The sequence below is a fragment of the Lygodium microphyllum genome, chromosome 3 (assembly GCF_053477565.2).
Source record: "Lygodium microphyllum isolate KBCC chromosome 3, Lygodium_microphyllum_v1.1.10, whole genome shotgun sequence".
NCBI lineage: Eukaryota > Viridiplantae > Streptophyta > Polypodiopsida > Schizaeales > Lygodiaceae > Lygodium > Lygodium microphyllum.
Genome location: NC_141137.1, coordinates 102,253,252 through 102,279,345, shown reverse-complemented (window position 1 = coordinate 102,279,345; position 26,094 = coordinate 102,253,252). Strand labels below are relative to the sequence as shown.

The following is a 26,094-nucleotide window of genomic DNA, read 5'->3' as shown; positions in this document are numbered from 1 at the left end:
TTTAAGCATATTTTATATTCTCAAATATAGATATACAATATATATAAGTACGTGGATATTATTACATACATATGTAGTAAATCGAATTTTTCAAATTGTACATATATTAGATATTCGAATTAGTGGACAATATATTCAAATATACTCATATATCGAAATTTCAAGCACAAATTATGAAGCCCATAATCCGTACGTTGCACATCAAATCAAACAATATCGAATTTACAAACACGATTGAACCTTCCAAAAGCCAAACGCCTCAGCGACCAACTGAAGGATCTTGCCGCCCCAAACCTGCTTTTCAAATCTGTGATGGTGTGCCTATGGGATTTCGTAGAGTTGCAGGCAAGACGTGGAGCAACCGAAGGCCGACACATGGGGTATGGGAGGGACGCACGCGCGCGCGAGAGTGAGACAGAGAGAGATTATGGGATTTGAAGCGATCAGTTTGTTATTGCATTGCATCGGCATTCATATGGGCCGGACAAAAATACTAGTGAATCTGGTTGTACATTGCCAAGTACCTTTGGTTGATTAGCCCTTTCCAAAGAATGAGAAAATAATTATGGACCTTGCTCAAAGTTTTGAGGCAAAGTTCATATGAAGAAATTGAGATACACCGTAATCCATATGGCCATGGAAACAATGGCACAGATATGCTCCCAAAACAGAACGGCAGAATTCTCCCTGGCACATACTCCCCTCAATACCGCTACAGCTCCTGCACATCAACAGTAACGTTACTTATATCCACGTTTTGAGGCACAAAAACTCAATCATTTCAGCAGCATACATGGTTAATACATCATGGTTTGATGTAGTGGATGCACTCTTTTTGGGCACCTGTAAGAATGGATGATGGCATCGTGTGTTGCAGCAACAGGACAAATTTGAAAAGTGGATCATTGTTTGGTATAAATCCCAGCTTGTCTGCCAAGGTCACCACACCCATCCCAACTGGAGGGATGATGAGCAAACGAGTTACCGTAATCGCAATGGTAGTGCGAAGTCCCAGCCTGGAACTTCCAGGACCTGTAAATCATTGCAGAATTCTCTTTTCAGACAACAGCACAGGTGAACATTTTTTATGCATTAGTCACAAAGCGAGCCAAAGACATACCTCCTGCAAGGTTTCCTCCCAGTGACAACATTATGCAAGGTATCATGGCAGCCCTGATTGAACACAAAAACAAAGTGAAAAATGTGCAATTCTTTACAAGGAAGAAAACTGTATGCAATAAAGGGCTTACCCAAAGATGTCCAAGCTATCTGTGAAGAAGGCCAGTGGTGCATTCTCCACCAGAAACAATTTCTTAAGAAAGGGAACACCTCCAATAACAAGTGACAGTATCTAGAAAAGGACAACCAGTACGCCGATGTCAAAACTTCAGTGCTGTATTTTGAGTAACTGAAAGGAACCACTTGCATTCTAAATTGCAAGTGGACTCTAAAGCGTATGCAGCAAAGTGAGTAGATTGCATGATGCAGCAGGACCAAAACAAGTCATGCGTCAGAAATGGTGATTTGATGGTGGCTTACCGAAACAGATACTGGTGGCTGGAATATCTGTTTCAGCTGTAGTGCTTCTGAGACTCTGACAAACTGAGAAACCTGAATCATTTGGCACAGAATTTAGAAACGTATAAAAAATTAAAGAAGTTGCATCACACTGAAGCTTTAGAACTTTCAACAGAATGTTGGACAGGATTTTAAGATGTACAAGCATACATCAACTTGCCACATGATTGTACATCCAATGCTGCAGTTATAATGGATCTAGTCAAAGTCAAAACAAGGAAAAGATGATCTGACTTGATAGAACTTATTTGATGTAAGAATTTTCTATGCCTTTGCTTTGATTGTACAGATCAGTCTAGTACATACTGTGTTCAAGGGGCCAAATATGATGAAGGGACCATCTGGTTGATTCAAGAATATGTACAAATTTCTTATAGACACCTTCAGAAATATTTTTCTTACAGGTTCGAGGTGATTGGATTAAAACTAAGTTAATAGATCACACTAAATGCTCCTGGGCTAAGGAAGACAATTATCTTGTATTGCTCTCTAAGTGACATCCTCTATTCTGCAGGATTTGCTGTTGACATAGAATTAAAAACCAGGCAGGTTCAGTTCAAGTGAAATGTTGTACAAGCTGTGACACAACTACTTGACCATCTTGTGATTTCCAGATGGCTTACAAATGAGCACAAAACCCTGACACAGAATTGTCTTAACAAGTGGGTACTTCAGCTGTCTCAATTTGTTGTTCAGCTATGTCAAGAGTGATTACTTCTGCACGATATACTGTGCCATTTTACAATGTCATGATTTTCCTATATACATGTGGGCAGAAATCATGGGAAACAACAATTACACAGGTTAGACACCTTCAGGGTGTGGTCAGTGTGTACCATGAACCTCACTTGCAGACTACATAACGTATTTGAATCAATGTAAATGCATCAGAATTAAATTCATGATGTTCAGAATGACAACCCCAAATTGGACATACTACGACCAATACAGTTTGTCCATGTATGCTGAAAAAGATAGTGAAAATGTTGCTTCTTGTGTGTTACAAGATGGATTTGTGAAGACACACACAGCAAAAATTTGGTCACTGAAACTCTTAACCACCATGCCTAAACATCACTCCAAAAGGCTACTCTGGATAAGAGAACTGCCAGTGCACCATGCACTCTTATGATGAGTGAGAAATACTAACAATGTTGTATATGATCTAGGCACATAGATGTTCCTAAAGTTGAAGTCACTTAGCTGCAGATGTATGGTGGCACATGGATAAATTAATAAATACTCTTTGGATAACCTCAGCCTCAGCTTAGGAAGTGAACATATGTATGGCTAAGTCTGAGGATGGTGGAATTGAATGATGTATGTGTCGCTAAGAACAACCTAGTGCCTACGGAGCTTCAAAACACGTAAAACAATCACATTTTTTGTATGCAAGAATCTGATATCAATGTCATTGTAAAGTGACAAGTGAAGAAAACTGACCTTCTTCTTCCACCATAACGATATCTTCTGCTGTCTAGTCTCATCCTCATATCCATTTTCTGAGTGATCTAAAAGTGGAATGTTGACAGAGGAATATGTTTCTTGGTTGGCAAGTCTGCTCTCCTCGTATGGCGAAAGCATGTAATAACAATAGGTGTAGACAATCACGGATCCCACCTGAAAAGACACATTCCCTCATTCCTGATATATACACAAGCACATGAAGCAGATCCCTCATTGTCAGTTTTGAACTTAGCTCACCCATTGCCCGTAGGAAATATATGCAATCCCCAGTTTACTGCAGCTCATAGGATCTCCAAATGGATTACTTGGATCTCGGCACAATGCACCAATGAGGACAAGGGGTATGTTGCCAATGTTCCCTTCCAAATCACCCAAACAAAAGAAACATGAGTTTGAAGCATGATTATTACACATCCAAAGTAGTCTGCAGCTTAAAAGAAATATGAAGTGCTGCAAGGTACCAACGCCAATCGTGATCACAGTAAACTTTCTGAATTCTGGGGCAGGTCTTATGATAAGCATCACAATCAATCCCACAATAGACCCTGTAATTGCTGACATGACGACATTTGCTGGGATGTACCACCTGAGAGATCCCAAAAAGAACATTATGCAACGATAGATATTAAACATAGATGCTGCATTATACACTGACATGTAGTCAAACTGTGATTGGAAATGTACTACCAGTCCAGCATCTTATCCAATGTGATAGCTGATCCAAGGGCAGTGAATATGAGGCATGGTAAGAACAACATAAACACCAGCTGGAAAACAAGCCAACTATCCAAAAGTGAGGACATTTACAAGACTATAAGGTGATTGAGATGATAGAAAATCCCCAATTTATGGGGCACGGTAAGGAGAACATAACCACCGGCTGGAAAACAAGCCAACCATCCGATATTGAGGACATTTACAGGCCTTCAGATGATAGAAAATCCCCCAATTTCTTTACAAGAACATGAAAAAAACACAAAAGCGGGATGATTTTACCCTGCTAAGCAACTTGATCCCGCTTGGGCTGAGTATGCCAACACGGTTGGTGGCAAGCAAGCACCCCATTCCGCACATAACGAGGACCTTGGCGATGGCAAGCACCGCAAACTCGACCGATTTAGCGATGGAGATACTGTGCTGCAACATTGCGAGGGTCTGCAGGTTTACCGGTGTTTCCGCTAGGGCTTTATCTTATAAAAGATGCCAATAATACTGGAGCTGTTATGATGATATATACTGGACGAATAAGGCCTGAGAAGATGATGGCCTGTATGTTGTAATTCTGAGAAGCTCGCCACCAAAACGGAGCACTGGTTGTGAGCTTCTCTGCAAAGTTAGTACCGAATCAGAGGCCGATGGTGGCCGACGATGTACTTGGGACAGCAGATTTCAATGGAATAGAAGAGTCAGCCATTATATGTGGTGAGCTCTGTTCTTCTTTTTTCTCTTTGTTCTCTGCCTGTCAGACAGTAAGTCCGTCAGTCTCTTTGACGAGTGGTGCCTCGTCCATGGCGATGACGATGGTCTCGTTTGCTTGAGTGTCGCAAGCCTGCCTCAAAACGGCGGATGCTGCATGCAAATAAAGCCACATTCCCCCCGCCAAAAAAACAAGAAAAAAGCACGTTATTAAAAAGGTTGGGCCCCCCAAAGACCCGGAGTTTCATTTCTTGCTCTCCAATAAACAATCTTTCAAGGATAAAATTTTTTAAAAAAGAGAAAAACCTTGACACTCAATTTGTGGGGATTATTGAACACCGCTTTGCTAATTGAACTTTCAACATCCCTTTTCGTTAAAATTTGTATTATGCAATTTTAATTTTAATTTTCATGTGTAGAAAAAAGTGACAAAGTACAAGTGTGCATAGAGTACAATAGGATGATGAAAGATGTCATCTCATCCTGTGCCCATCAACTTTCTAAGGAATGCAAAATATTTCGTTGAGAGACTTTTAGTGAGCAAGCCTGTAAGATTTTGGTCATTTGAGATCTTGACAAACTCAATGGAATTGTCCTCAACGACCTCTCTAATAAAGGGGTAACACACCTCAATGTGCTTCCTCGTCTTCTCATGGAAGATCTGGATTCTTGGCCAACTGAATAGTACTCATAGAATCCAAATGCAATGTAGAGACCACATCAATAATGCCAAGGTCTGCCACTAGACAATCTAAACAATGTAATACTTCCACGCAATTAAAAGTTAGTTGGTTAGTTCGAAATTAATAAGTTAGTAAGGTTACTAACTAAAGACTAACTAAAGTAAAAACTAACTAACATTAACAACTAACAATTTTTATTTGATTAAAAATCGAGAGTCGTAATTTGACATTTTTCTTGGATTGACAAGTACTGTAGTCACCCTTCACGGAAGTTACAACATGAACAAGAGTTATGAGGAGCTATATTAATCACTAGTGTTAATATGGATAGTATGGATGGTCCAAAAATATTAGATTTTTGGGCAAAACTAGCATATTTTAGATATTACTTATTGTATATATCCTAAAAAGCTACGGAGATTTCTAGAACAGGATGTCATGTTTTTTTTTTGAAGCAAGTGGTTTTTTTCAGCTTGTTTTTGAAATTTAATACAAAAAAAAGAAAGATAGGCGAAATCGCACACATCGCGATCACAGTTTACAGGTATAAACAAGACTTTGAATAGGGAGAAAAAGGAGTGATTTAGAACATTTCTAAGCAAGTGTCTTGGGGTTTTACCCCCCTTTCAGAGCCAATAGAACTATCAAATTTATAATTTGATCATCAAATCACTAATTTTTCCAAGATCCCCTCCACAAAGAGCTCTTCTTCTCAGCCACAACCCTTCTTCTCTTGTTTAGCTATAAATATGAGGCATGAGGATCAGCAGTTAGGGAAGCACAAGGAGACCTTGAGAGGCTACAAGAGAGAGGTAGAGAGAGGCAGATAGAGAGATGCCCCTCCAAGAGATTGCAAGAAGGAGCTTGAGAGAGAGAGAGAGAGAGAGAGAGAGAGAGAGAGAGAGAGAGAGGAGTTACCCCGAGAAGCCGTGAGAGAGAGAGTTAGCTCAATTCCCCCTATCTCAAATCCATCTTCTCTTACACTCTCCCATCTCAAATGCATTCCTCCTTCTTTATCTCTCAAATGCACTTGTGGACAATGGCCCCCAAGCGAAGAATGTCGCGTGCGAGTGGCAATCCCACAACTAGCAGTGAAGCTTCAGGCAAGGGTATCACTAGCAATACAACTATGGTATCGGATATAAGTAATACATTTTCAAATTGTTAAATGCTTGCTTGATTCCCACATGAGATATATCAGGTCCCGTACTATGCTGCATGAGAATAGGTCATTGAAAGGGATAAATTTCATCTTTATAATTGTAGGATGTATATTCAAGTGCAAGAATTAAAACTATGAAAAAGAAAATTGCACTCATCCATGTATGATAAACGCATCTACACCTAAGTGGAGGATGAAAAATGTTATCGCTTCTATTCTTGCATTGTTTGGAAAAATGTAATTAGTTTTGTTGGTTGATCTAATAATATCCTAAATGCTTTTACATTCATTTAATTGTTGGACTGTCATTTGGATGATTATTCCAAATGCTTGTGATTGATGGTAAATTCATGGTAAGGGTCTGTGATGACAAATTGCCATGAGGATAAAGGAATGTTTTCTTGGAAGATGATATTAGGGCTAATTGCCTTGGCTATGCTTGATTCTTAAATGAATTAATTAAGGAAATGTTCTTTGCACAGGTGGATCATCTCCATGATTGCACCACGGATCGACCCAAAAAGGGCACTGCTCGATTCATGGGTCAAAGGTCAAGTGGTGAAACGGCCAACCACGGGAATAATGTTTCCAACTTGCGGGTCAAGTGGAGCTTTGGATACTCCTTGCCAAGTCTGGAATGGAGTTGAAGACCTCTGTGGCCCCAATGTCTGTGCACGTTGGAAGATCCTATTCTAGATAAAGAATGGAATTTGTGGTGCCATGTGATTTGGATCAGTTACTTCTGCAAGGTAGAAGGGACATATAAATTCTTCTATATGGGCAAGTGACAAAGATTAACTTGAAGGTAAGTTAAGAAATTTGTTTGAACTTGTTTGTCAAAAGGACTACTTACTCTGTATTTGTGTCTGTACTATAAATTATGTGAACAAACCTTGTTCCCTAAAAGGCTTAATTAAGGAAGGGGTGGGGGGAACCCTCGACGGGTCCGCCTTACGGCAGGCCTTATGGCAGGGTGGTCCTAGAGAACTGGGAGGCTTCTCACAAGGTTTTATTGATTTGTCGACCCTTAGAAATTGTTAGGTTAGAACCTTGATTCATGTCGTTTTAGGGGACCGGAATGGGACAATACCCTACAGGTACAGAGGTTGAGTGACGCATCCCTCTTGTTTCCCATTCTCTTTGAACCAAGTGTGTTATGCATCTGCTTTGGCTTGGGTATCTCTGCGTAAATTAGGATATCCAAGACCCAATGCTAGAATGCTGTTAGGAGACCTTGACCACTAGGAACCCAAACGGCAGGTCAATCCCAGTGTGTTCAGTTGCTAATGTTTCGAACTCGAGATGAAGTCTTTTCTCATATTATGAAAATGACTACTTTATTCTTGGTATTGGATTTGATTACTCATCTTGACTTGGATCTTTATTAGATGGATATCAAGACTACTTTTCTTTGTGGGGACTCATATGATGAGATCTATATGGAGCAGCCTAAGGGCTTTATAGAACTTGGCAAGAAACACCTAGTGTGTAGATTGAGAAAGATCCTTTATGATGTTAAGCAAAAATTGAGGGAATGAGGTCACAAGTTTGATGATTTTATGCATTCACAAGGATATTCCCATAGTGATATGGATCCGTGTTTATACATGAAGAAGACTCATGATGGCAACCTTATGATTTTGGTACTCAACCTTGCTTTGGCTTGATATTTGATTGCCTGGAGATTACTTTGGCTATTTCTCGGATTGCCATAGTTATAGTTTAGATATACTTGATGTCTATGGATGCTATGTACGGATGCTACATGGTCTATATGTTCATGAGGTCTTATTGATGCTTGATCTTGGATCTTCTGGCATTGGTGCCATCATATGCCCTTGTTGAGCTTCTTTGCTTGATATTTACGGATTTTGTACCAATGGGAGCATCTTGATATGCTTGACAGACATTAGCAGGCGGTTTATGCTACTTGAGCATTTAGATACTTGAGACTGGGATCTTCACTTGGATGTTGCATAGTTGATATGCAATGGTCCTCACACATGTACTTGGGATGATTTGGGCTTTGCACTCCCTAAGCATATCACTAGGCAGAAAACCCCGTAACATTCTATGGGAGTGACTGGCAACATCGCTTAGACTCTCTCTCTATGGACTGCTAAAAACGTGCCTAGATAGCCGATAGATAGGCATGTTACAAAACAGAGAGTCTCCTTGCAAGCCTCAATGGCCTAATCAGTAATGCCAAGGTCTACCACCAGATAGACTGTTGAGAATAGCAAATGATGCTTGCATGTACGCTCGTAGAGGCTGAATGTATGCCTAAAAGAGGCTACCCATAAAAGGCTAAATGCATGCCTAAAAGAGGCTGTCCATAAAAGGTTTTGTATGAGAGATAGACAAAGATGTATGCTCTATAAAGAGAGGTCCTAAATCCCATAAGCATAGAGAGAAAATGTGGTACTATCCAAAAAGCTATAAAGACATGTATTTGACACTCATTTCAATATAATGGCACTCTCAGTTTGAGTCACTCAAGACTGTGTATATGAGTCCAAGCTAATCTATCTTGGAACCTAATTCACTTGAGTTACAATTCCTCATTTTAACAATGTATCGTATGTTTGACTTGTGTCCATCGTAGCCGATCTAGCTCTAGATCTGTGTTTCTCAATATGGTATTAGAGCCATGATTGAGCTAGGTAGCTAGTGGGCATACTTCCCAAATTTTACCTCTTTCACTCTCATCTCTACTCAAGCCATCAAATCATCTATTTCCTAGATGCAATTTACAACACTTCCTGGATGCAATCTGGAAGCTACCTGAGAAGATCTGTTGTGTGGGCTAAGTGTTGTAAGGAAAAGAAAAGACGACAGTGTTGTCTGCATGTTACAGAGAAACTCCAAGGCAAGCAACCATGAAATATCACAAGGGGAGAAGTATATGAGCCCCATCACTTACTTCTTCCATGTGCTCTTTAAGGGTTTGGCCATTTCCTTTTACATCATATCTTCCCTTTTCTTCAACTATTTTACGTTCCATTTTGTCATCACCATCTTATTTGCGGCCTTAGACTTCTAGGTAGTCAAGAATGTCAGTGGGCACATTCTTGTTGGCTTATGATGGTGGAATGAAGTGAATGATCAAGGCGAGAGTGTTTAGCAGTTTGAATCACTAGATCAACAAGAATTGGCAAGGCTGAACAAAAAGGATTCTTGGTTGTTTTGGTGGACACTTTACCTCAATGTTGTAGTGTGGGTAGCTCTTGGAATTATTGCAATCATAAGGCTCAACATTGATTATCTTTTGGTGGTTGGAGTATGCTTGGCGTTGAGTATTGCAAATCTCATTGGCTTCACAAAGTGCAAAAAATATTCCAAGAAATAGATTCAAGCCTTTGCATTTCAAACAGTTGCCTCACATGTTTCATCTACAATTCAGTCGGCCTTCAATGTAGTCTAAGTAGCTTAGTTTTCAATCGGGTCATTGTATTGATCAAATCTGATCCTATGGAGGCAGCATTCCAATTGTGGAATTCTTGGTTGAGGTTTATTGTTTTACCTTTCATAATCCATGATACGGGGCTGCATAGAATTTTTTGGCTAGTCTAAACAACATTATGTCACAGTATTGATGCCCTTCTAATGAGCAATGCTGTAAGATTTCCTAAGATCCTTATTTGTAAATAGCTTGCAGAACACACGTGCCATCTTAATGCACGAATCACATGATGTTGTGATCTTGAGGTAGCTGTCTTAAAACTTTGCTTTTCTAGCTACTATTCTTTGGCAAAACAGCTGTGGAGTTGCAACCATCAAACTCATAGACTACTCATGGTTGTAGATATTTGTGTCTATAGCAAATTTTATGATGGGATGAACCTAATCATTGTAACAATTTAAAAAATAAATAAATGTGTCCACCTTGTATGCCTAAAGCACTGCAATGCCTATAAAATCCTAAATCCTATGATCTATGTACCAGTTCAACTCATGTATGCTAAGAAATGTCTAATAAGCCAAGGGAATGTACCCATCTCAAATTCACTGAGAAGATTGTAGCATAAGAAAAAGTATCAATCATAAAAAAAAAGAGAAGTACCATGCATCAATAAAAGGGATAAGAAGCACAATGGAGAAAAAAGAGCATGAAGACAAAGAAGAAGTTTGAAGAGTGCCAAAGTTGCACAAAGAAGATACTTTCCGCTACTAACAACAAATAATTTTCCATACTGGATCTCCCTTAGTGGATATTGTTTCCCATAGTGGATGTAAAAACCCTTGCCAAAGATGTCAAGTTTCAAGCCTTAACTTGACTAGGCTGCCAAAGAGCTAGTTTCCTGGTCCATGTTTACATGCAGGGGGGGGGGGGGGGGGGGGTAAAAGCTAGCAAGGGTAGGAACTCGTCATTTGAGGGGGGGTGTTAAGAATAGCAAATGATACTTGCATGTATGCCCGTAGAGGCTAGATGTATGCCTAAAAGAGGCTGCCCATAAAAGGCTTTGTATGAGAGATAGACAAAGATGTATGCTCTAGAAAGAGAGGTCCTAAATCCCATAAGCACAGACATGAAAAGTACTACTATCCAAAAAGCTATAAAGGCATGTACTTGACACTCATTTCAATATAATGGTACTCTTAGTTTGAGTCACTCAAGACTGTGTATATGAGTCCAAGCTAATCTATCTTGGAACCTAATTCACTTGAGTTACAATTCCTCATTTTGACAATGTATCTTGTGTTTGACTTGTGTCCACCATAGCCGATCTAGCTCTAGATCTCATGATACCCTCGACGACATTCCAATGTCGTTTGTCAAGTGTGGCCATGTAAAGTGCCACATCAAACTACCCACTGCAGATACATAAGGGATCTTGGCCATCTCGGCCTTCTGCTCATCAAATTGCGAACAATCGGCCTGACTAACCTTCACATGAGAAGGTAAAGGACAACCAATAGGCTTAATATCCTGCATATGAAACCGCTCAAGGACCTTTTGGATGTACTCCTTCTATGAGAAGTAAAGAAGCCCCTTAGAGCGAATGTGTGTAATGCATATCCTAAGAATATGTGAAACCTATCCCATGTCCTTCATCTCAAAGCTATTCTTGAACTAACTTTTCAAGGCATCCAGCTCATCATGAGCACTCCCAGCACAATCAACATAACATCCACATAGAGTATCAAAATCATAAGGCTACCATCATGAGCCTTCTTCGTGTATAAACATGGATCCATATCACTATGGAAATATCTTTGTGAATGCATAAAAGCATCAAGCTTATGGTACCATTGCCTAGGTGCATGCTTAAGACCATAAAGGCTCTTTCTCAATCTAAATACTAGGTGGTCCCTGCCAAGTTCTACAAATCCCTTAGTCTACTCTGTGTAAATCTCATCATGCAAGTCCCCATGAAGAAAAGTCATATTGACATCCATCTGATAGAGATCCAAGTCAAATTGAGCACCCAAAGCCAATACTAACATAGAGTAGTCATCTTCACAACAGGAAAAAATATTTTATCAAAGTACACACCATGCTCTTGCTTGAAGCCCTTAACAACCAATCCGGTCTTGTATGCCGACTGGGGTGTCTAGGGATACTTTTCAACTTGTATATCTACTTGCATAGCAAAGCATGCTTTAAGGAACCAAAACCCGCATATGATTTTTTTGCAGCGAGTTATACTTTGACTACATGACCCTCTTCCAAGAGTGACTATTACCTTTGTGCATGGCCTCATCATAAGTAAGAGACTCACCATCATCTGTCACCATAACATAATCCCTAAAGGGCACAAAATGCTTAGGTTGTCATCTATCTCTAGTAGACTGCCTCAAAACAAGATGTGGGGCCTGTACATCTTATGGAGCATTACAACCTAGGCCAATGGAGCATCAAGCTCACCACTACAGGCTTTCTAGTTGGTTGTATAGTAGCAAGGGACTCCTCTTGAAATATCACCCTATGTACCTCATGGACAAGCTCATGTTGCTTATGCATTTTCCCCTCATGCAAAATAACATCGTGGTTGTGGGTAACCTTCTGAGCCTGGGAATCCCATAGGCAATAGCCCATCTCACTAAAATCCCCATAACCAAGAAAGATGCATTTTACAAACTTAGGATCTAGCTTATTATGCTTGTCCTTGGTAATATAGCAGAAAGCCTCACAACCAAAGATACACAAATGAGCATACAATGGAGGTTTTCCAAACCATGCCTCCTCTGCAACTTGATAGTCAAGAGCAATATAGGGGGATTGATTAATCAAGTGTATGGCAATAGTAACTCCAAAAATGGTGTGGTAAGCCTGCCTAGCTATGCATACTACGGACTTGCTCTTGAATTGTCCTATTCATGTGCTCAACCATACCATTCTAGGGTGGAATGTGCATGGCAGTCAACTGATGCTTAATATCCCTCTCGTCACAAAACTGCTCAAAGGCTTTAGAGACATACTCACCCCCATTATCTAACCTTAGGCTTTTCAGCCTATATCGAGATTGGTTCTCAACCAAAGCAAAAAAAATACTAAAATGTAGCCAAGACTAATGGTTTTTGCTTAATAGGATATGCCTAGTTCTTATGTGTATAGTTATCAATAAAGATAATGAAATACTTCATGTCACCTAATGACTTGCAGGGCATGGGACCACATATATCCAAATGAACAAGAGCCAAAGGCTCACCCATGCATGTCATATCAACCTTTTTATACATATTACGTATTTTCTTGCTACATAAACAATGATCACAAGACTCAAAACACTTATAGTCAAGGGGTGGAAGATACTGCAAATGGATAAGCATTTTCATTCCTTTCAAGGACATGTGTCCAAGGTGATGATGCCAAAGAGATATATGTGCAACTGCAACCACTACCAAAACAGGGTCAATTAACCTAGATACAAGCAAGGGGTAGAGAGTATTGGAATTAGCACCACGTGCAATGGCAATATTCCCACATGTTATCTTCCAGGAGGAATCACCAAAGGAGACAACATAGCTGTAAAGAACTGAATTAGGGGCATATAAAAGGGCAAAGGACACATGTAGAGTTAACCAGTTTTTACACAATAATACATCTTTGTCCCTCCTCTCTCTCTAGTCCACTCTCTGAATTAGGGGCATATAAAAGGGCAAAGGACACATGTAGATTTAACCAGTTTTTACACAATAATACATCTTTGTCCCTCCTCTTTCTCTAGCTTCTCCTATCCTTTCATGGCTTCTAGCCATCTCTCTTCTTATTTTCTGTCTTTCTCTCTCCATTTCTAGTCTTTCTCTCTCCTTGTCACTCTCTTTCTCTCTCTTCTGCAATTTTCTCTTTCCTCTTTCTCTCTGTCCAATTCTCTTCTTGACAAGTGGTATCAGAGCATTGGTCTTTGATCCATTTTTCCTTCTATTTTCAGTCCTATTTTCTCCATTAAAAATCAATTTTAGACAAGTACTTGGTAAAGACAGTGACTAGTGGAGGGTTACGAACCATCTATAGTTAGTAAAAGACTACATCTTGAGATCTTCAAGGTCCGATATGGCAGAAGAAGACTAAAGTAGCAAGCCGTCATCAAAATTTCATGCAATTTAGAGGTAACAAGGCTAAAGGGTAGTTAACCGGGCTTAGCTGAGGGTTAAACTCTAGTTACTTTTCAAAAGGGGCTTCTCTTCTCTCTCTTCCAAGCTTTTCCCTGAAGCTTCAATGGTGGCTGCCAAGAAATCCTTCATGATCCTTCTCTATTAACCATTTTCCTTAGCCAAACTATGGAGTAAAGATTCCTTATCTCATGCTCATTAGATGGAGCATCATTATTGAAGAGGTTTTAGAGAGGAAACTTTTATTATTCTTCTTCTTCTTCTTCAAGGCTTCTTTCCAGCATCTATGGTGTTTTCAACAACACTTCCTCACAAATTTTAGCAAAATATGGGCAAGCTCAGCCTTAATATAATGCAGGCTAAGGATCAGATAGGGCATAGGTCATCTAGCTTCATGAGCTCAGAAGGAAGGTGATCTTCACTGAAGCAAGCATTCAGAAGGAGCAAGCATTCAAAGGCCATTGAACACTACAATAATGAGCATAGGTTTCCATTTCTATAAACTAAAGGTTTGGAAAGTATTGCAGTAGTCCTGAAGACCAGATCCATAGCTTCAGGTTGTGAAAGTTCTCTCTCTGATGATGAAGGAACCAGACGACTAAGATTTCACAGGATTGAATCCTGAATCCTGTCAGATGCCTAAGTCAGTAGTGTGTCATGAGGGCATGGACAATACCAAACATTAAGATGATCCTCCACACGAAGTCTGCTTAAGGAGGTTCAGAATCCTTGAATGCCACATCAAATGGTGGGCATGGATAAGCATTGTTGAAAGCTACAAAGACGACTTATTGGACCTCGATTCCCTCATCTTCATGATTTCCTACACAGGTGCACTCGCAATGTATTTGCCGTTGCTTTCATTGTATAGAAAGGCATCAAGGAGCCAAAGACTAGCCCAAGGGTGCATTGCTCAGACACATCTGTTCAGTTCTCCATTGCTTAGTCAATGATGTCTGCACCCGGGATACCTCAGCACGCAGAGGGCTATTCGACCATGATGACTGGCCCAGGGGTGAGACCAATGGCTATTGCTTCATAGCTAGCATTACCTATGGGAATCAAGCGAGAGGCCATTGGCCCTCCAGGAAACATAAAATGGACATTCCACATTTCAGCCACAAAAGGATATGTCTGATCCAATCTCCCCTGACGATTCTTGAAATGCTTTTCCTCCGCAAGTCCACCAATTAGAAGATCCCCAGAGTTACCTACACAATGGCAAGGGTTTGATCGAAATCTCATGGCATCACTGTGATCAATTTTCGCACGATAATTTGAGCTAGTGTATGCATATCTAACCTTGCAAAATAGGCTCGAACGGAGCCCAAGCTTCTGCTAGATACTAGTTTTCACATGTCCATTTTAACATCCAAGCACATTAGGTCTCCAATCATCGCCTCACCCTTACACTTTGCACCATGTGGTGGATCAATAGAATGTGTACAGGAGCTTTTAGCTTGGGGTGTAGATCGAATGCAAAGAAATTCATAAGGCCACACTTTGTTCTTCATAGCCATGAAGTACAACAATACAGCTTGTGAAGCACATTTGAATCTACTTTTTGTTGAGTCCTTGGATTGGCTTTTTGGAAATATTATGTATTCATAGGATTGTGAAGGTGTTGAATCTCCTTCTAGCAATCTGTGCTCAAATCTCCTTGGACTCCTGGGACACACTGGTTATGTCAACAATGTTACTATCTCTCCTTCTAGTTCGCCCTTGATGTTGAGGACAAAAAGATCTCATCAAAGTGCATGGTGGCTGGCTACCACATTGGACCCTAATTTGCTTGCTGAATTTGCAGGCTTCTATAGTAGACTACTGGCTGAAGTATGCCAAACCCCATCATCTAACCAAGGCATCACAAGCTTTATCAACAAGTCAAAAATGGTCAAAGCCCTATGTTGACAATTCAAAGACACAGGTATAACAAGAGTTGAGCCCCTTCTTGAGGCAAAGTGTGGAGACTATCTCTGCTATGCTTGGTCCACATATCAATATAGTAAAAGGGAAAGCAGTTGATGGTCACTCTCCTTGTTATTCTGAAATCTGTGGAGAGCCTTGATAGGAATGCTAACACACACGCTTGAAATTGTCATCTTATTTGTGTGACTGAATTATCCTTCTACAAATGCATTGGAAATCCTCTATGAATATAATTGAGGAGTGGGATAATTTGCTTGGATGCAAAGCTCCACCAAAGCAGGCATGTGGGCGCTCTTCAAAGGCTGAGAAGGACCAAAGTCCGTGTGGCAAGACATAAGCTAGCCATCTCAACCTCTTGCCCTAGTTAAAAGCTCCCAGTGAGGAGGCACCAGTTATAAAAGTTCTGATTTTGCTGAGGTGCATAATGTTAATGGATCAGATGAGGCGGCAAACTGTGGCAACAATGCTGATTCATGTAATTTTGATTTGTCTATTTTTGACACATTGACTCCATGTGCCGACTATTGCTGATCTTTCGAGTCTATCTCAATTACCAAGCAGCTGGATGTCTTGGACATTGAGAATTCTTCTTGGGAGTTGAGAAACTCCAATATTCATTCAGCAAACAAGACTGCATAATGATCAGCTGCTTTGCTGAACATAACCTTTGTATCATGAACAAGTGACAAATCTACCCAAGAACCTGGTACTGATCTAGAGGATGAGAGCACCTGCTCTATATTCATTCGGCCATTAGCCAAAGACTCTATATTTAGTTTGCTTTAGTGGAGCCTCGGCCAAAAGCTGGTAATTTCAGGTGGGATCTCATCCTTGAGAAGCTCATAAGAAGCCACAAAAGAAATCTGGAGATATATAGACATTGGGTTGATTTGCCTCATAAAATGTTCCAACATTCAAAAACTCAAGATCATTGATGCATGGCAGACAACATTATTGTAGCAAAATTATTATCAGCCTTGACATGGCAGCAATAGTTTCCAGGCTGCACAGTGGGACCATAAGCAACAACCTTGTCTAGATTGATGCTCATCTTTGCATCCTGGATAGCAGCATGCCTCAAGGGCTATCTATTACAAGCTTGAATAGGTTTGACCTTTCCAATAAGCTTAAGGACTTGAGCAAGGATTGAGTGCAACTATTGATAGTTGATTTGCTGTTTTTATGACAAGTTCACCACTACAAGATTGATTGCATACTTGTTTTTTAGAGCAGACTTTAAAACAATTGTAGTTTTAGCCTGCTTGTATAGCAAAAATGGCAACAGAACTTCATCAACATCAGTGGATTATGATGCAAGAGATGTTTCAACAAGGGTATTACTCACATGGTTTTGATCCCTATCATGTACCACAAGCCAATATTGACTCTGAAGTGTCTTATAGGACTCAAATGGTATCCAGTAGCAATATTATGAACATTAAGAGCATTGGAATTCAACAAGTCAGTTGCTCACATGCTTGACATGATTGATGTGTTGGAATATGCACTTATGTATTTTGATGCAACCATGATGACATCTGAAGTGATAGATGTTGTCTGGATAGAACGAGCACTTGCAAAACATTTGACATCTCATATGGATCAGTTGGTACATCCATGCATCTTGGAAGCTCTCATCAATCTTTATGGTAATGTTGTTTTGCAAGAGGGTTTAGCACACGTATGTGACAAGTATATGCTAGTTGTATTGATTGTCATGGCTGATGCAGTAGTTCAGCAAGACTTATTGCAATCATTGCTAAATATATACAGTAATGAGTATAGTCAATCACTCTCTCATGGACACCGATACCTATATGGACAACAATATGACCATGAGCAGCATTCATGTACTTCTCAGCCATATTCTTCTCATGAGTACCATGGACAAAACTATGATTATTCTATTGTTGATCTATATAGTGATGAGGCAACATTAGATCTAAAACCCATAAAGCTCTGCAATTTACCAATTTTTACACACTAATACATCTTTTTCCCTCCTCTCTCTCTAGCTTCTCCTGTCCTTTCATGGCTTCCATCCATCTCTCTTCTTATTTCCTGTCTTTCTCTCTCCATTTCTAGTCTTTCTCGGCATATAAAAATGGCAAAGGACACATGTAGAGTTAACCAGTTTTTACACAATAATACATCTTTGTCCCTCCTCTCTCTCTAGCTTCTCCTGTCCTTTGATGGCTTCCAGCCATCTCTCTTCTTCTTTCTTGTCTTTCTCTCTCCATTTCTAGTCTTTCTCTCCTTGTCACTCTCTTTCTCTCTCTTCTACAGTTTTCTCTTTCCTCTTTCTCTCTCTTCAGTTCTCTTCTTGACAATAGCCTGCAGCATCCAAAGTGCTAGTAGAGATAAGGCTCTTTGTGAGAGCTAGTACATGACATACATCATGAAGAGTGAACTATTGTCTAAACCAAAAAATAGTTGGATATCACTAATACCAACTATTTCTAATGTCATATCATTACCCAAATGGACAAGTCCAGTCGTCATACTGCGATAGGGGTGAAAGCACTCTCTATGAGGGGTCACATAAAAGGAATCTCCTGAATCTATCCATCAACATTGAGTATACCCTAACAAGTCATCAATTAGTTGTGAAGTATCAAGAGAGGAAGTTGCAAGTATGAAATTATCATCAAAATCAGTCTATATGACATTAATCTCTTCAAACTTGCTAAGGACAATGCTATGATCATCATTTTTGTTATATACTTTATCCTTGCCCTTTTCTTTGCACATGTCCTCATGCATTTTATGGCACTATGACTGAATATGTCCTACTTTCCTATAATAATGACAAATCAATGAGGACTTACGATTTTCGTGTATAGTTTGGATGGTCCAAAAATATTAGATTTTTGGAAAAAAACTAGTATATTTTAGATATTATCCTAAAAAGATAGAACTGAAAGCCATTTAAAAGAAAAGACAATTGATTTTTTAGTTAGTTTTGGAGATTTTATAAAAAGAAAAAAATAAAAAAAAGTGACTAGTGAAATCACGCACACCGCGATCACGGTCTACAAGCAGTAGACAACATTTCAAACAGAGAAAAGAAGGAGTGAACTGAGAGCTTTCTAATTAAGTGTCTTAGGGTTTTACCCCCCTTTTGGAGCCAATGCAACCATTAGGTTTATGATCTAAGCATCAGATCACTGAGTCTTCCAAGAGCACCTTTACTCTTGTTCTCAGCCTTATCCCCTCGTCTCTACTTCATTATAAATATGAGGCATGGGGAGGCACAAGGGACCATAAGGAGACCTCAAGAGGCTGCGAGAGAGAGGTAAAGAGAAGGATACCCCTCCAAGAGATTGAGAGAGAGAGAGAGAGAGAGAGAGAGAGAGAAGAGCTACACAATTCCCTCTATCTCAATCCTCGACTTAACCATCTTCTCTTATGCTCTCCCATCTCAAATCTTGATGCCAGGAGGCATATTCCACGGTGGATTCCGTGAGGTAATGTGGTGGATTCCGTAAAATTTTATTACCGGGGCTCATACACAAGGTGGATTCTTTGTGCGAAAAGTTGATGGGGACGCCTATCCTTTTCATACATATTTAAATTAATAAACCTTTATGAGTTTAGAGTGCGCACTCGTAATAAATTAAGGTTAGGATTGAGTTCTAACCAATTTATTTTTGTAGCTGAAGACTGCTAGGTATTCACTTTTGTCGGTTTAATTGTATTATTTTTCTAACAATTGTGAATGCTTCAGTTGATGTATAAAGCAAGCAGCGGTGGCATTGGGAAGCATTGGAGGATAGTGTGTATTCAAATTATCATCAATTTTTGATGGGCGCGTATCTTAGGCATGGCGTCCATATTTTGACGAGCTTATTTATTAAAGCGCTTGATATTTATTTATTACTTTTGTATGCGCATAGGCGCACGATTTAAATATTTGTATTGGACATTGTATTTGGGTACCGCCTGACTCCTTGGGCGGCCAATAGCTTTAATTCTTTAGTGGCACAAAAGCAAGCACAAAAGCTAAGGCGTGCTAATTGTAAATTGGGCTATTTTCTGAGCTTAAAGATGAATAATATATAAAATACATGCTTTGTGGAGCGCTCACACAAGGCATGGGGGGAGATTGCACCAAATTAGTCTCTTGCTTCATGTCGTGCAAGCTTTCTTCCTTGTTTTTTGTGCAAAAGTAGAGTTCTTTTGTTCTTGGGGATCTTCTGACGCTCACTACGTACGCATATGGCGTCCGATCAGTGCACCAGTGGTGTTAGAGCGAAGCTGAGATCGAGAGCCTTCAATCGCTTACCATCTCGTTCCAAGGCGGAGCTCCTGGAACGATGGAGCTCTATAGTCAGTCTCGTGGCAAATGATTGATACCAGCGTGTTCCTGGCAGTCAAGAACCCCCTACTGTACACTCAGATCGCGAGGGACCAGCCTCAGGCGGAGGACCACGCGGGAAGATCCTTTATGAAGTCGTTGATTACTTCTCCACAGATAAGAAATTCTTCACCATAGCTCATAAAGCTTAAGGTTAAGCTTGTAAAGCTTCAAGAGAAGCTTAATAAAAAGCTTCATAGCTCATTTTAACCCATCGGCGGCAGCAACATGTACTACCCGTCGCCGAATCGGGTGTCAACATACCCAGGTCCTAAAAATTCACGATTAGTCTAAAAGACTAAAACTCTTAATTACTAAGGTCCTAAAGATCATCTTCAACAATTACTATAGAGGCAGATCATATTCAGCAGCACACGAATCAGTTTACTACCCTTTGGAAGCCCCTGTTCACACCTGTGAACTGACAAAAGCAGATTACAGTGAACAATCGGTAACACGCAGTCTATACGCAAAATTACTTTCTTGGAAGACGATTGTGACATCGAATTTCGCAATCGTAAAGGAGATATACTACAAAAGCCAAAATTATATATATATATATATATATATATATATATATATATATATATATATATATATATATATATATATATATATATATAAGCCTCGTAAACCCGCCTTTGAGCTACGCTCATCCCGCTAACAAGGTTTCGAGTGTGTGAGGTCTTTTGGAATTTTGCAGGATGACTGATCAAACCATGGAAGATTTTATGGCTGAAGGTGATCTACCCAAACCAACAATGGAGCAAAAGTTGAATTTGATTATGATGCAGCTTCAAGAAGAATGAAGAGCACGACAAACTTTGCAAGCTCAATTGGCCAATCTGCAACGATCTACCACCGACCAAGATGGATCGCAACCTGAAGATCTTATACGATGTACCATCGATGCAACACTTGAAGCCCAATCCATTCGGAAAGAAACAAAGATAAGTAAAAGAAACTTCAACTTTCGTACTTTCAATGGATCACGCGATGGAAAGACTGTATTTGCTTTTCTCGATCAATTTGATGATTATTTCCATGAAGAAACATATGCTGAGAAAGACAAAATTAAATGTGTCACTAACCATTTAGTTGACCGAGCATCCTTGTGGTGGACTATGGTTCGCAAAAGCATTGATTGTCCCACTACTTGGGAGACTTTCCAAAAGAAATTTTTGCAAAATTTCCTTCCACTTCAATTCTACGAAAAAGCAATCAAACAATGGGATCTTCTACAACAAAGGGATCGCAAACCTATTTCACAATATACTGAACGTTTTTGGAATGCTCTATTGCAACTACGAATGCTCGAAGATGTACCTAAAGCAACTCATAAACGCAATTTTATGTCTGGCCTACTTGGACATTTTTATGCGGAGGTCAATATGTTCATGCCTACAACCCTTGAAGATGCAATTTTCTTGGCCCATGACACTGAAGACAAAATTCACGGACGAGATAAGCGACCACAACAATTTCCAACTAATGGTAACTTTGGTTCCAAACAATTCAATTCAAATTTTCAAAGATTCAATCAAAGTCGTTTTCTTCCATCTTCATTCCGTAAATCTTGGACACAACCACCTGCTTTGCCATCAAACACAAATCCAAACCCTAAGCCATCTCTACAATCAAATCCCAACATTCCTAAACTTTCTGCCATTACCAATAATGTATCCAAAGCAAAACCCATAGTTTGTTACAAATGTCACCAACTTGGATATCTAGCAGTCAATTGTCAATCCAAAAAGCCATCTGTTCATATCAATTATCAGGGAGCAATAGAAGATGAAGAACGTGAAGAGATGCCGGATTTTACGGAAGATGATGATGACATTGGTACTACTTCTTATACTTTGCCAGCTATGCCAACTCCCCATTCCTTATTAACAATGAAATGTTTTGTGCATGGTAAAGAAAAGACTATTTTACATGATGATGGGAGCACACATGACTTTATTTCTGCAAAATTGGTCAAAGAATTGAATTTACATACTGTTTCTACACATTATCGCATCAAGGCTGCATTCCTAGGTACGAGATATAATGGAACACAAGAGGTGCATAATTTGGAAATTAAAATTGGTGATTATACTGAACGAAGAAATTTCTTAGTTGTACCTTTGTAGTCTAGTGACATTATCTTAGGAATGCCTTGGTGTCATCAATACAATCCTAATATAGATTATTCTACGCATTCAATTAAAATTTATTTTCAGGGAAAACAAATCACACTGCATGGAATGCACACTTCCAATAATTCTCCATTTCTTACTCATACTCAGGATAAATATGCATTACGTAAAAGTGGCAAATCCTATTTAATATGGGTGAATGAAATTCAAGCTAAAGAAAATTAGATGCATCCTAGGCATGCACAATTTCTTTCCCAATTCCAAGATTGTTTTGCTGCTCATTTAGCACCTGGATTACCACCTGCACGTCCTGAAGATCATAAGATAGATTTAATTCCTGGAACACAACCACCATGTAAAGCACCATGTAGATATAACCAAATTGAACAGAAAGAAATTCAAAACCAAATAGACGAATTGCTTAACAGAGGATTAATTACACCTAGTAGTTCTCCATTTGGTATACCTGTCTTATTACTGAATAAGAAAAATAATACCTATCGCATGTGCATTGATTATCGTGCCCTAAATAAAATTACTGTTAAGAATAGATACCCGATTCCTAGGGTAGATGATCTTTTGGACAAGCTACAAGGATCTGCCATATTCAGTAAGATAGATCTTAAATCTGGATATCATCAAGTAAGATTGGACAAATCTGATATATTCAAAACTGTATTTAAAACACAATTTGGACACTATGAATTTCTGATTATGCCTTTCGATTTAACTAATGCACCAGCCACATTTAGTTATATGATGAATCGCATATTTTTGAAACATTAGCATTGTGTCATTGTTTTATTTGATGACATATTAGTTTTCATAAAAATGAGAATGAGCATTATGATTAATTGTCTTTAGTTTTTAAGTCATTAAAAGACAATTAATTATATGCTAATCCAAAAAGAGTGAATTCTTCCAAACAAAAATTAAATATTTAGGATATATTATTTTATCAGAAGGTATTAAAGTCGACCCTAAAAAAATAGAAGAAATTTTAAATTGGTCGATACCCAAAAATGTGCATGAATTACGTTCTTTTCTAGGTCTTGCTAGCTTTTACAGAAAATTTGCGAGGAATTTCTCATTACTTGCATTACCTTTGACAAAACTCTTAAAGAAGGGTATCATGTATAATTGGTCTGACAATCAACAAAAGTCCTTTGATTTTCTGAAATATGCTTTAACTCATGCTCCTATATTACAATTACCTGACTTCAATAGACCATTCTTATTAGTAGTTACTGACACTAGTGGATCTGGAATAGGAGCAGTCCTTATGCAAGATTCTCACCCCATAGCTTACTCTAGCTGCAAACTCAAACCATCTGAACTTAAATATTCTACCTATGACAAGGAATTTTTAGCCGTAGTACAAGCCTTACGTCAATGGAAACATTATTTAATGGGATTTGAGTTCATGATCAAAACTGACCAACAAAGCATTAGACATCTTCTTAGTCAACCACAAATATCTGACCGACACATTAAATGGGCTGCTTTTATTCAAAATTTTCATCCCCTTATACAATATCAACCTAGAAAAGAGACTGTTGTTGCTGATGCTTTGAGTAGAAGACCGACAATTCAAAATATTTCTGTGATATCATTTGATTCCCTTATCCCTATGAAAGATACTTATCACCAAGATCCTACTTTTCAAGCTGATTGGAATAAACTAGTTGCAAATAATTGGATTCCTATTGATTCATTGTCTTACACTAATGGATTTATGTTTTATGAAAAAAGATTATGTGTGACTGTTCCATTTCGATCATTTGTTTTGCATGAAATACATTGTCCCCCATACCAAGGTCATAGAGGAATTATATCTACTTTGCTTACATTGATTGAAGATTTTTATTGGACACACATGGACACTAATGTATCTAATTTTGTATCCGAATGCCTAATTTGTCAACGAGTAAAAAGACACCATGGTAAACAATATGGTTTACTAATGCCATTATCCATTCCATCACAACCATGGGAACAGATTTCAATGGATTTTATCACTAGTCTACCTAACACTAAAACTAATCATGATATGATTTGGACTATTGTAGACAGGTTTAGCAAACAACCATATTTTATTCCATACAAGAAAACCTTAACTGCATCTCAAGCTACTCAATTGTTTTTGAAAACTGTTTTTACCAACCATGGTTTACCAAAAGTCATTATTTCTGATCGTGATTCTAGATTCTGCAATAATTTTTGGATTACTTTGTTTGCTAACTTAGGAATAAAGATTGATTTCTCATCTGTATTTCATCCTGAAACAAATGGTCAAACAGAAACTACTAACAGTGCCATTTTAGATCTTTTGCGTGCCTACACAATTTCAAAACCACACACATGGGATACATATCTACATTTACTTTAGTTTGCATATAATAACACACCACATACCGCTACAAAGAAAGCACCATTTGAAATTATTTATGGATATCAATTGCCTATACCTGTTACATCTTTATCAAGCAAAATTCAAACTGCTGATGATATTGCTAACATGCATGCTACTATTTTTTATGAAGTTAAAGATATGATTGCCAAAGCCTAGCAATCATACACAAAACAAGCAAACAAGAAAAGAAAAGCTATGAGGTTTAAAGTTGATGATTATATTTGGTTACGAATTGAAAAACGAAGATTACAAAGTGTAGATAAACACCCCGTTGTCAAATAAGCACCTAGATTTTATGGACCATTCAAGATCATACACAAAATCAATGATAATGCATTTAAACTAGAATTACCACAATATTGGAAAATCCACAACACTTTCCATATCAGTTTATTACGACCTTTTAAAGGACAACTACTTGTACATCCTGTCTATGAAAACCCTCCTTTGTTAGACGAAGAAATTGAAATCTTAGAGCTTGAAACTATTATTGATACTGATTTTATGACCACTAGAATTGGCCGTAGATATTCTAGATATTTGGTCAAGTTTAAAAATCATCTTGTTGAAGAAGCCTAATGGATGCACGCTAGAGACCTAAGTGCCTTTCCCACACTGTTAGCTCCACATTGAGCTAATAGCAATTGAGGACAATTGCTATCCCACCCCGGGGGTATGATGCCAGGAGGCATATTCCACGGTGGATTCCGTGAGGTTTTGCGGTGGATTTCGTAAAATTTTATTACAGAGGCTCATATACAAGGTGGATTCTTTGTGCGAAAAGTTGATGGGGACGCCTATCCTTTTCAGGCGTTTTGTTAATTTAATGTGTAAGTGGGTGATTCCATAGCGGGTGATTCTGTAAATACATATTTAAATTAATAAACGTTTATGAGTTTAGAGTGCGCACTTGTAATAAATTAAGGTTAGGATTGAGTTCTAACCAATTTATTTTTGTAGCTGAAGACTCCTAGGTATTCACTTTTGTTGGTTTAATTGTATTATTTTTCTAACAATTGTGAATGCTTCAGTTGATGTGTAGATCAAGTAGCGGTAGCATTGGGAAGCATTGGAGGATAGCGTGTATTCAAATTATCATCAATTTTGATGGGCGTGTATCTTAGGCATGGCGTCCATATTTTGACGCGCTTATTTATTAAAGGGCTTGATATTTATTTATTACTTTTGTATGCGCATGGGCGCACGATTTAAATATTTGTATTGGACATTGTATTTGGGTACCGCCTGACTCCTTGGGCGGCCAATAGCTTTAATTCTTTAGTGGCACAAAAGCAAACACAAGAGCTAAAGCGTGCTAATTGTAAATTGGGCTATTTTCTGATCTTGAAGATGAATAATATATAAAATACATGCTTTGTGGAGCGCTCACA

At 38.8% G+C, this 26,094-nt stretch overlaps 1 protein-coding gene and 1 pseudogene across 1 annotated transcript; one reads left to right on the top strand and one right to left on the bottom strand.

Moving 5' to 3' along the window:
- Positions 1 to 444: 444 nt before the first annotated feature.
- LOC148038689 (protein PIN-LIKES 6-like) lies at positions 445 to 4,527 on the bottom strand. Its single transcript, XM_087675459.1, has 10 exons — positions 4,042 to 4,527; positions 3,733 to 3,812; positions 3,507 to 3,631; positions 3,283 to 3,404; positions 3,022 to 3,198; positions 1,540 to 1,611; positions 1,251 to 1,351; positions 1,121 to 1,173; positions 844 to 1,032; positions 445 to 721 (listed from the first exon to the last, which is right to left on the bottom strand). The coding sequence occupies exons 1-10, from the start codon at positions 4,189 to 4,191 to the stop codon at positions 597 to 599; spliced, it is 1,194 nt and encodes a 397-aa protein (XP_087531585.1). The 5' UTR covers positions 4,192 to 4,527; the 3' UTR covers positions 445 to 596.
- Positions 4,528 to 7,895: 3,368 nt separating this feature from the next.
- On the top strand, positions 7,896 to 9,730 carry LOC148038688 (Golgi apparatus membrane protein-like protein ECHIDNA; annotated as a pseudogene).
- The last annotated feature ends 16,364 nt before the right edge of the window (positions 9,731 to 26,094 follow it).

Coding starts and splice junctions, on each gene's coding strand:
- LOC148038689 (XM_087675459.1), bottom strand. CDS start 4,191: ATGTTGCAGCACAGTATCTCCATCGCTAAATCGGTCGAGTTTGCGGTG. Junction 3,405..3,506: donor TGTGATCACGATTGGCGTTG/GTACCTTGCAGC, acceptor GTGATTTGGAAG/GGAACATTGGCAACATACCC. Junction 1,352..1,539: donor AGCCACCAGTATCTGTTTCG/GTAAGCCACCAT, acceptor GTCCTTTTCTAG/ATACTGTCACTTGTTATTGG.